Raw genomic sequence first — 11,254 nt, forward strand, 5'->3', positions numbered from 1 at the left:
TGCTCTTCAGTTAAAAACAATTTTTAATAACAGATTATCAGTTGTAGATATGACTTTGGCATAGTAAAATTGAACTTTACAACAGAATTTTAGTATTTAATTGATATAATTTATTAGATATATTATTAAATGTTACTTTTATTACATTTTCTTCACAAATAAACAATTAAAGTTCACAATTCATAAAATCGGAGAAGAAAAGAACACAGTTCTTAGTTCTGAAATTCCCCGGTGTGCACTCTAAAACAGAAAATTGAACAGATCTATTGTTGACAACCAATGTCAAAGCATACGACGGATGAAAAAGTAGAAAGTTGGGCAACTTCTTCCGTCGAATCCGTCCGTCTCCGTCCGATCCGTCGCTTATGGGTCGCTTCCCATAAGAACGTGTGTATTTTATCGAGCTGTCAGTTGAAAACTTCGACGGAACGGACGCAACGGATTCTATGGGTTGGGCCCTTAAGTGTTTTACAAGCTTACCAACATGACTCTTGAATGTCTATTTTTTTTAAGGAAAGCAGGTCCTGCCTCAGTTTAGCTTTGTTGGTTTAATTGTTTTCATTCTGATAGTTCTTTTCCTGTTTATATTGACAGCAATTGCTTTAAGTTGAATTTTAGGTTGTGCTCTAAAAATCCTATAAAAGATACTTGGTGTGATCTTGTTCAAGAGCAAGATTATATTTTATTATATCTTTTTTTTTCTTTGCACTGGCAAGACAAAATTGCAAAATTGAAGAAGTTCTTACTAATTCACAAAACCCTGCAAAATTGTATTTGTAAAATTTTTGATGAGTCTATTTGATATTCAAGTTTTCTTTAAAATTTAAAAATCGCAACATTTTAGATTATCTAATAGAAGTTTCAATTTACAAAAGCAAATTCGCAAAGTATAACAATTTTGTTTGAAAAGCTAATAATTTCTACTCTGCAAACTATTTATTTATAAATTTTGTAAAAAACAAAAGTATACTGTTTACAGATTAAAAATTGTTCAATTTATGAATACAATTCAATTTGAGAGACACGTTCTTCAAATTTGAAAATTAATGTAAAATTAAGAAAAACTTGTTGAGAAAAAATAAATTTATAGCAACTAGTAGGTACCTACACAATTTGTTGTAAAAAATTCTAAATATCAAATATATATTAATATTCAACACTGAGACTGGTTACATTTTATTTGTTAGGTACAAAAATAAAATTTGTGTTAAAAAAATATGTATCTTAATGAAACATTAACAAACATTTTTTTGTCGTGTTATCAAAAACAAAATTTTTTCTATGGAAATTTTAGTTTGACATCATTTTTAGAATTCATTCATTTTATTCTTTGGTTAAAAATTGATATTGCAATCATGGAAATTCAAGTACTCAAGAACGTAAAAATTGCAGGTATATGTAGGTACCTAAAAATACTTCATCTTTTTGTCAAGTTTTTACAACTAGGGCACGGGCTTGTGTTCTTATATGTATAAATGCGTAGCTCATAAAACAATAACATTTGTTTGTTTTTGAGCATTATTCGTTAGTGTTTTATGATGTGTCATATTTAATTTAATTTTTATTAGATGTTGTAAATTTTTATTTGAAATGTAAAGAGATTTTTTATTCCAAATCGCAGGTAGTTACAATATAAAATTCTTTCACAAATATAAAAAAGTGTGTTTAATGATAAATAACGGAATAAAAGGTCTTATAAAAAAAACATTTTGTTTGTTGAGTTTAACTTGATTTCAATTAGCAAGATGAAGTACCCCCAAATGCTTAATTTCCTGAATTTCGAAATACCTCAAGAACTTCTGCTTGGGGTAAAGCCACGGTTGAATTGTTTAACCGGAAATCTAATAGAATCAGGAATTCGAATTTCGCAGTAACAAATTATGTAATATAGTGAGACTCCTTATCCTTATTCTGATTTCTGAAAAGTGCATTTCGAACTCGGTGTCAGCCATCTGTAGCACCGATATCAAAGATTTATTATTGGTTGGGGCTATTTTAATTCCACTTAAAAAATAAAATTAAAAAAAGGAACCAATCCTTCAAAAAATTAAATTTTTATTATGCTATAATTTTTTTCTATTGTAATTTAAATAACTACTATTTGTTCTGGGGTTCACGACTTCTTTGGTGTTTAATATGAAAGATACATAAATAATTGTAGATATGTATGTTTAATAAGTATTTGACGGTAAATGTTGTTCTTAAAATATATACATATAGGTATCACGTATCAATACATTTCAATATTTTCATAATTTCAGACAACCATTTTTTCAACAAATAATTCACCTTCGAAATATGTAAGTTCAGAAATCACGACAAAAATATGATCGACAATAACGCATGATGCAAGACATTAATAAACAAGTAAGTTTTACTAACTAAAATTGGAATAAAATTAATAATGGGTCGATTTATTAACACTCAGATATGCAATATAAATTCATACCAATGTATGATCCTATCCTACATTTGTATACAATCCATCAGCCTAGTTTACAAGTCAGCATACAAAATAAGATATTTCTTTTTCTTTTCAAACGCAAACATATTTCTTGCAAAGAAAACAATAATTTCGTACCTATTTTTTAGAATTTAGAATTCAGTTTTAAGCCTTAACTAAGTACATTCACAACTTTTTGAGCAAGTACAAAAGTAGAAATAATTTTTTCTAACTTTTTAACTTTTTGAGCCAATGTAATAATTAAGCCTTTAGTTCCAGTTTTCACGCTTAATTTCAACATTTTTTTTTTTTAATTGGTGTTTTCTTTTCCAAGTTGACAAAACTTTGATTTTAGGATGTCATTTTAAACCAACGTCTTTTAACTTTGTCTTTGAAAGCTGTGTTTCTTTGGGCTCCAACAGCTAAAACTTAAAAGTATTTTGCAGTTTGTACTGGAGCTCAAATGAACTCAGCTTAAATTATCATTTTCAACACAAAATCATTCGCTAAAATAGTTAAATCAAAGTGGTTATAGTTGATTTTAAGTTGTTTTTTTCCCTTAGTGTATATTAATTAGAATTACTTTGTCTTCTTGGAGTAAGTTACCATTACAAAAATACTTTTATATGATGCTGAAATGTTTCTTTTAAAATCTGCGTTTTTTTGAATAATGCAGAAGTTACACTGGTCAACAAGGTTTTTGCCACTAACTTTTCTAGTAGTTTTTGATGTGCTGAACTCGAATCTGAAGTCAGAAAATTTTTATTAAATGCCAAAAAACGTAATTTTTGCTGTTTTCGACGCTATGTTTTTATGTGGGGTAATTCATTATGAATAAATTTTTAACGGTCCCTAAAAGAACTGGTTTTATTCTTTCAAAAAATGTTTAAATCTATCTCCTTAACTGCCCGAGATATTTAAAATTTATGTAGCAGTCTTTGACTCAGAAACAGCACTGGCCAACCAAATTAAACTTTTTTGCCACAATAACCAAAATATACTTTCTGAAGGTTTTTGGGTTACTGAACTCGGATCCGCAATCAGAAAAATTCTATTAGCCTTCGTTCTTGAAATATTACCGTTATGAAATGCAAAAAAAGGTTTATTTTATAACGAAGGCTAATAGAATTTTTCTGATTGCGGATTCGTGTTCAGCAACCCAAAAACCTTCAGAAAAGTATAATTTGGTTTTTGTGGCAAAATTTCTGTGACCAGTGACTTAAACTTTAGATTAAGATTAGTTTCTCTTTGGCTTATTATCTGAAACATTATGATATTTATACATCGGGAAAATTTAAAAAGTTTTTGAAAGAAGAATATCTGTTCTTATAATGACCGTTACAATTTTGTTTGTAATGAATTACCCCACATAAAAACAGAACTTCGAAAACAGCGAAAATGACATTTTTTAGCATTTTATAACGGTAATATTTCAAAAACGGAGGCCAATCAAATTTTTCTGACTTCAGATTCGGATTCAGCACCAAAAACTACTAGAAAAATATATTTTGGTTCTTGTGGCAAAAAAAAAGTTAAATTTTATTGACCAGTGTTATTTGGCAGTTTTTGTCATAAATGCATTTACAAATTTAATTGTTTACAAACATTTTAAAATAAAACATTTTTTCTAGTGCTTATAGTTTTGAAGTGATTTTTTTTTGTAAATTATACAGATCGCGTTTCATTTAGCAGTCAGATCTGCATACTAGACTTAAAGCACTAATTTAAAGTAAAAAATATTGCTTTTTTCAAATCCTTTTGCAATAGTATGCATAGGCTTTTCACATTAAAGGATAAAATCGGATTTCGGCAACAAGATTACAAAATCTCCTTGAACCATTTACAACGTAATTTAGACTTTTCTTTTTATAAGTGCTTTTATGAAAGCATTAACAAGTTCGATTATGCTTAGTTAAATCGCTTTCTAATTTTGTATTACTTGTTTGTAAACTGTTAAATACTTTTCTGTGTTATAAATTTGTCTCCGCTAGCAAATTCAAGTAGATTTTGCCTTAAAAAACTAAAAAAGGTTTGATTCGGGTATTGATTCTGATGTTTTTTTTTCAGAAAAACTACAACTCCCTTCAGAATTTACCCATAACAGCATTCCATTTAAAAGATCGGCACTCTATCTTAAAAGGTTTTTTGTGTTAAAATCAATATTTGTAATCAATTTATTTTATTATTTTATTGAAGCCCTTATGGTTAAACTACAGAAAATTATTGTCAACTATAAAAAGTATACAAATGTTGCGTCTTTGAGTAATATTTTGTTCAAAATTGTTTCTATAATGTTTGCACATCAATTAATAAAACTTAAGTAGAATGTGTAACTATTATGATGGTCAGCAGCATCATTATCATCATAGTCAAATCTGCGGGTCCATAGAATAAAAACTCAACTGTACACAAAAATTATAGAAAAATTCTGATTTATTTCATCAGGACAACACATCAACAACAACACAATAGTGGACAACATCAAAAACCATCACATCAGATCAATTGAATAAAATAATAAATGAAACCAACCATCTCGATCTCAGTCAAGCCAAACGTCGACCGCAAGTTCACTTAATTCGTCTTAATTGAAAAACGGGTCAACAAAGGCCACTGCTCAATGCATGTAACTAATTAGAGAGTTTCCTCCGTCTCAACGAAATGTTTCGGACAACAATGAATATTCATTGAGGGAACTTATATAGTGAGTGCACTATACTGACTAGAAACAAACTCATAGTCATTCACAGAATTAGACGGGTCTTTCTATAATCGAATTGACTCGAGGAGCAATTATATTATATTTTTCTTTCGTTTTAAATGTCGTTACAGTCATAAAAGTGCTTCCCGTATAATATGTGTTTCTATGCCTCGCTATGCGCTATGTGTGTGGACACGCCACCGCTTAGAGGTTAAATATTGTCATTCTTAACACTTGGGCCGTAATTAGATTTGATTAGGTTAATTGGTGGGTCTATATTCTGTTTTCTGTACTCTCCAGTCCAGTCACTGTACATAGTGGTTATAGCAGGCTGAACTCTCTGCGAGAACGTGACTTATGCTAGTTTATAATTCATAATTTAATTTTTATCTGGGGTATGTTATGACCCCCCTCATTTCCCCCCTCCTCATACTTTTCCTTATGAGAGGTCAAAACTGCCAAATAAGCAAAATTCTAAGAGGAACAGTCATCGAAAACAATAAAATATGAAAAAAAAAAAAAATGAAATCAATTTGAAGTGCAAGTGCACAATAACAAAACCACACGAGGAGGCAACACAACAGCCATTTTGTAAACAAAAAACTCCGCACACACTAAGCCATTCTGTTTTGTTGTCGTCCAACACAAAAAAAAGGGCAGCCTATCGAAGGTAAACATAAAAAGTCTCCACATTCCATCCATTGGATGCAGCTCTTCTGAACTCTCCCACCACAGCATTTACACAAGCGTCAAATGGTTGCGCGCACCACGAAACAAAACCAAACAAACATCTCACATCCACACTCTTATAAACATATTTCCACCCAAAAGACCAAAAAACATCCACACACCGTTCGCCAGTCAACACTACTGGTACTCTCTAGCTCTACCTTGCCATTTGCATAGACAATGCTACGCGACGCGACGGCCGGCAAGCGGCAGCGGCGATTTCCGGTGCAACAACATAGTACCCCACTATTTCAATAGCAATCGCTACAAATTGAACTTTCATCAAGCTCGTATACGATGTGAGGGGATCATGGGGGTTTATCTACGCTGTTTTTGGATTTGAACGGAAAAAATGACTTCATTTTAGTTCATCCTTAATTTCATCTTCTAGATAATTTGTTTTGGTATAACAGTTATAACAGTTTACTGTCATCTAAAGGTTGAACCCCGTGGTTAGCCATAGAAGACCTTTCGAAATATTTTATAACAGTTATAACAATTTTAATTTCAAAATTGCAGGTTCTTTGCGATGTGATACAAAAATTGAGGTTTTTAAATTACACTCAATGCTGAAGACAATTCAAAATTTGTATAACAGTAAAACGAAATTTCAGTAAGCAAAGTAGGTACCCCGTAGCGTAGTTGCTTGTGCATTCTACTGTCACACCATAGGTTCTGCGTTCAAATCGAGCCTCCGTCACTCAGCCTTTTTTTAGGGATACCTACTATCTTTTGCGAGGAATTGACAAAGCTGCCAAGAGTCCAATAAGTTCATCTCAAGGGATCTACTGTCTCTGTACATCGAGCGAGATAGTACTTATACTTGTTTGTATGACAGTTATAACAGTTTGTCGTTTTGAACGCTTTAAATAATTCTCTTAAAAGGAGCTTCGAGCAGCTTGAAAAATCTGCTAGGCGACGAAAAGTTTATATTCTTATAACAGTTATAACAGTTTTCGTCTTTGCTAACTTACATTTTTCGAACCGAACGGCTTTCAAGAAAGTTACTGCTTAGCCGTCGTCTACAATAATGGATACCGATGAAACGAAGTATTTGACTCACCAGCATGCTGAAAGTTTGTATGACAGTTCAAACAGTTTATGGTCAAATAAATCTCGGTGCCGAAGATTACAAACAATGTAATATTGGCCTGTTTAATGTCTCACAACCAATTATGCAAAAAAAAACCGGGTTCTGCTTCGATTTATGACAATTTATAACAGTTAGAACAGTTTTTTAGAAATTCAAAACCTTAAAAAAAAAATTAAAAACCTTAACTACATTTACCAAATCAGCCCTATGACACTGTGGTTTTATAGTACCACGACCGAAAAATAATCTGTTATACCTATGTACAAAACCTGTCACACTGTTATTATGCCTCGTGTCACTTTCTTAAAATAAACAAACAAATTCATTTTCGGCCCCTTCCTTGTATAAAAACTCTAGATACGTTCATGATAAACAGCCACCCACTGCCGCAGTGCAGGGATACCCGATAAAGTTGGCTCAACAACAACCAAACAACCACCAGAAACAAGTATCCACTTCCACACACAGTAGCTGTGTTTTCAGCTTGTATTCGATTGCTCAACCCAAGCAGTGAAGCAGCACCCTACTCTCTATATAAAAACAAAAACAAAAAACTGTAAACTGTAAAACTACCACCACCACATCACCGCCATCGCAGTCTTCTTGCTTGCTTGGTTTGGTTATACCTAAAATACTGTCGTCGAAGTGTATAGTCAGTTTGTAAACTCTCGACAATAATTTACAGTACACACGCATCACAAAAGATCAGAACATTGGGAAAACATTTGTACGCCAAAGTGAGCGAGCTGACAACTTGCCGAACAGTGTTGTAGAACTAGAAGCAGCCCCGCAAGAACAACAAACAGAAACATTGCGGTATACCTACTTTCCTATCCCCAGGTAGTATAGTCTCACTCCGAGTCACACAATATCGGGTGGAAGAAGAAAGAAGAAATATAAAAACCCGCTTTTGCGCAAAGAGTAAAAGTAACGCCCAGTTTAAAAAACTCTCCACGAGTGGAGAGACTTTCCACAATTCTGATTGGCTGCATTCTAAGGAGTGGTTAGAAAAAAGTCTCCATTCCAACTGTCATAATCATACACCATACCCGGACCGGCATCACTTCAATCCAGTTTAGTCTACGAAATTTCTCAGAACGAATTGGTCGCGAACGCTTTGTGAGTTTTTTTTTTTGTTCGTTTTCACTCTCTCGATCCACCGACCATCATCCCCTTGAAACACGCGAAATGTGATATAAATCCAGTATTTATATCGTAATCTATGTTAAATCTCCAATTGGATTACAGTGTGTCAAAATAAATGGTTAAACAGTGACAGAAAATAGAAAGTGTTGAGAACAAAGAAAATAGTAGTTTTCTAATTGACAACGACCCATGACAATGGTGAAAATCGACGGTATTCAAAGTACACCTATTCACCATCAAACGCATTCATTTCACCATCATCATCATCAGCAAACCGAACTTACGCATACCCCAATATTTAGTATGGCCCGGACGCCTCATCTTAAATCGAGCTTTTCGATCAACTCGATTCTGCCCGAAACTGTCGAAAGTAATCGCGGCGAAATTGAACGACACACACCAACTCCCGAACATTGCCCAGGATCTCCACTGGGCTCCGAAGAGCAGGATATATCGGACATTGAATCCGATTTGGATGTAACGAGTATGTCGCCCCCACCTCCAATGGACGGAAGTGAGGGAAGTGTTAGTAGTCAACAGAACGATGGAGGTGATAACGAAAAGGATGGTGATGATAAACCAAGTGATTCCACAACCGATAAAAAAGGCAACGAAAAGCCTCCATACAGCTATAACGCCTTGATCATGATGGCGATCAGACAAAGTCAAGAGAAACGGCTAACGCTTAACGGTATCTATGAGTACATTATGACAAACTTTCCTTACTATCGGGATAACAAACAGGGCTGGCAGAACTCCATCAGGCACAACCTCAGCTTGAACAAGTGTTTTGTAAAGGTGCCCCGGCACTATGACGATCCAGGGAAGGGTAACTATTGGATGCTTGACCCGTCGGCAGAAGACGTTTTCATTGGAGGATCGACCGGAAAGTTGCGCCGACGCACCACTGCAGCGTCAAGATCCCGATTAGCTGCATTAAAACGATCCCTCATCGGCCCCATGTTCCCCGGACTTGGATACCCCCAATTTGGACAGTTTCTATATCCTGCAGCAGCGGCGGCAGCCGCATCAGCCCCTTCGCTTTTAGCCAGTATGTACAGTCGATATAATCCCTTTGTACCAAAGTCTCCAGGCCTTTCGTTGCCAATGTCATTCGCTGGGGCGGGGATGCCCCAAGGAATGGGCTCAAATCCAGGATTCCCAGCGAATATGGAACGACTGCTATCTTCTCCCTCCCACCAAAGTGGCGCGCCTGCGCCCTCACTTCCGTCCTCTGCCGAACTTTACCAACGCCTGCAATATCAACAGCTTCTGCAACAACATGCCGCAGCTGCAGCAGTTGCAGCCCACCAGCGACAACAGCAGCAACAACAACAACAACAGCAAAACGCTCACCTACAGCCCCTGCAGCTCTCCACGCATCTAGGCCAAACTAGCCCCTCAGCGCCGGTCTCACCGACGGTACCGCAGGGCCCTATCTATAAGCCAGTAACAGTTGTGTCCCGTAATAGTTGAGACTGTAAACTTGAATCCCGTGATGACATTTGCTGCTGCGCACCAACAACCCACAGAAATTTCCCAGTGGCGCTGCACTCTGCCACCACCAGATATTCCTTGTTGTGTAAATACATAGTTCGTAATTTCATAGTTTTTAGTATTTTAACTTAAATTAATTTATTTGTTGACAATTTAATTATAAACAAACAAAAAAAAAAAGTAAACAAACAGCTTTTGTATGAACAAACAAAAAAAAAACAAACAGAACTAAAAAAAAAGCTATCTCTTTCTTTTAAGACAGTTCTTATTGTAAATAGTTCTCTAACAGTAAAAACCCCGTAGTTAGAATAGGTAATTAATTCAAAGTCATTGTGAACTGATTGAAATTGTTGTAAAAGAAGTCGTTTTAGTCGAAAAGATATTTCTCTGATTTAATAAAAAAAAAATATTTCAAAAAAATACAAAAAATTAAATATAACAGTTTTGTTCTTTTTATGCGATACCAGAGCGGATTTATGTTCTTTTTGCAGATTAATTAAGCTTATTAGCTAGTAGCTTAAGCTGCTATATGGTTGAAAAGGGTGATTTAATGACAAATTAACACATAAAAACATTGTTGATGTTGATAAGATAACCCATCACCAGAGCGCGCCACAAAACATAGCATAGCAAGCACTTTTCTGTCAATTAAGAAGCGTGTTGGTGGCGGCGCGCTCTAATTAAGTTGACACATGCGAGCAATTGAACAGGAAGTAATTGATAAAAAGAGATTTTTTCCAGTCATAGTGTCTTGTTGTGTTGTGTTGTGTTGTGTTGTGTTGTATTGCTGCTGCCCCCACACAAATAATTTAACCAGAAAACAAGAAAGTTTGTTGAGAATTGAGATGATGATGATGATTGGGATGATTGCGTGCAGCACACCAACCAACATAACACTCTTATTATTATAGTCCGACTACTCTGTGTCTGGAAGTGCTGCGCGAATAGTGACAGCTTCAAATCGAATTGTGCATCCGCACTTGGTTTTAAATCTAAGGAGGAATTAGTGTTGTAGTTCTGACTGGATGCTTCAATTTCAATTCTGCCATACCAGCATCTTTTTCTGTTGATTTAATGTTGTGAAGAAGATGATGATTTATATGGAGTTATGGTTTAATAAGTTTGTTTGTTGTCTTTTAAAGTAGGTATAGTTTTGCAGGAAATTAGATTAAGGCAGGATGGAAATGTTTGCACAATTTTTTCATAACAAAGTTTTTAATTAAACAGCAACTTATTCTACATGTTGTTTAATGTGAATGTAGGTTTCACTGTTATGGTACGTTTTTACTTACCATTACCCATGATTATCTCCAGATTAGGCCTTACATCCAGCGATTCCAACTGAGGCATAATTATGCCTTTTAGGCATAATTTTATTAGCTAAGGCATTGAGGCTTATTTTTTGCCAAAAAGGCATAATTTTTTTCATTCCACTCTTGATTTATATTTTAAAAGTTTCTTATAATTTTTTAAATATTTTTATAAAAAGACTATAAACTAATACTTTCTTTTAAATAAAGGTTGTTCGAAATTTTATCTACAGAATTTGTTTTTACCATTTAACTCTTGGTATTGTTTAATTTTTCGAAGAATTTTTTTCACACTAATCACTTTTACTAGAAAAGAATCTAATTTTGTTGCTGTA

General features: G+C 34.2%; 1 protein-coding gene across 1 annotated transcript; it reads left to right on the forward strand.

The window, feature by feature from the left end:
* Positions 1-7,578: 7,578 nt before the first annotated feature.
* Positions 7,579-9,832, forward strand: LOC129907057 (fork head domain transcription factor slp2). The gene has a single exon (XM_055983098.1). It carries the CDS (start codon positions 8,302-8,304, stop codon positions 9,586-9,588), a length of 1,287 nt encoding a protein of 428 aa, XP_055839073.1. The 5' UTR covers positions 7,579-8,301; the 3' UTR covers positions 9,589-9,832.
* Positions 9,833-11,254: the final 1,422 nt, after the last annotated feature.

This window comes from Episyrphus balteatus, chromosome 1, assembly GCF_945859705.1.
Source record: "Episyrphus balteatus chromosome 1, idEpiBalt1.1, whole genome shotgun sequence".
NCBI lineage: Eukaryota > Metazoa > Arthropoda > Insecta > Diptera > Syrphidae > Episyrphus > Episyrphus balteatus.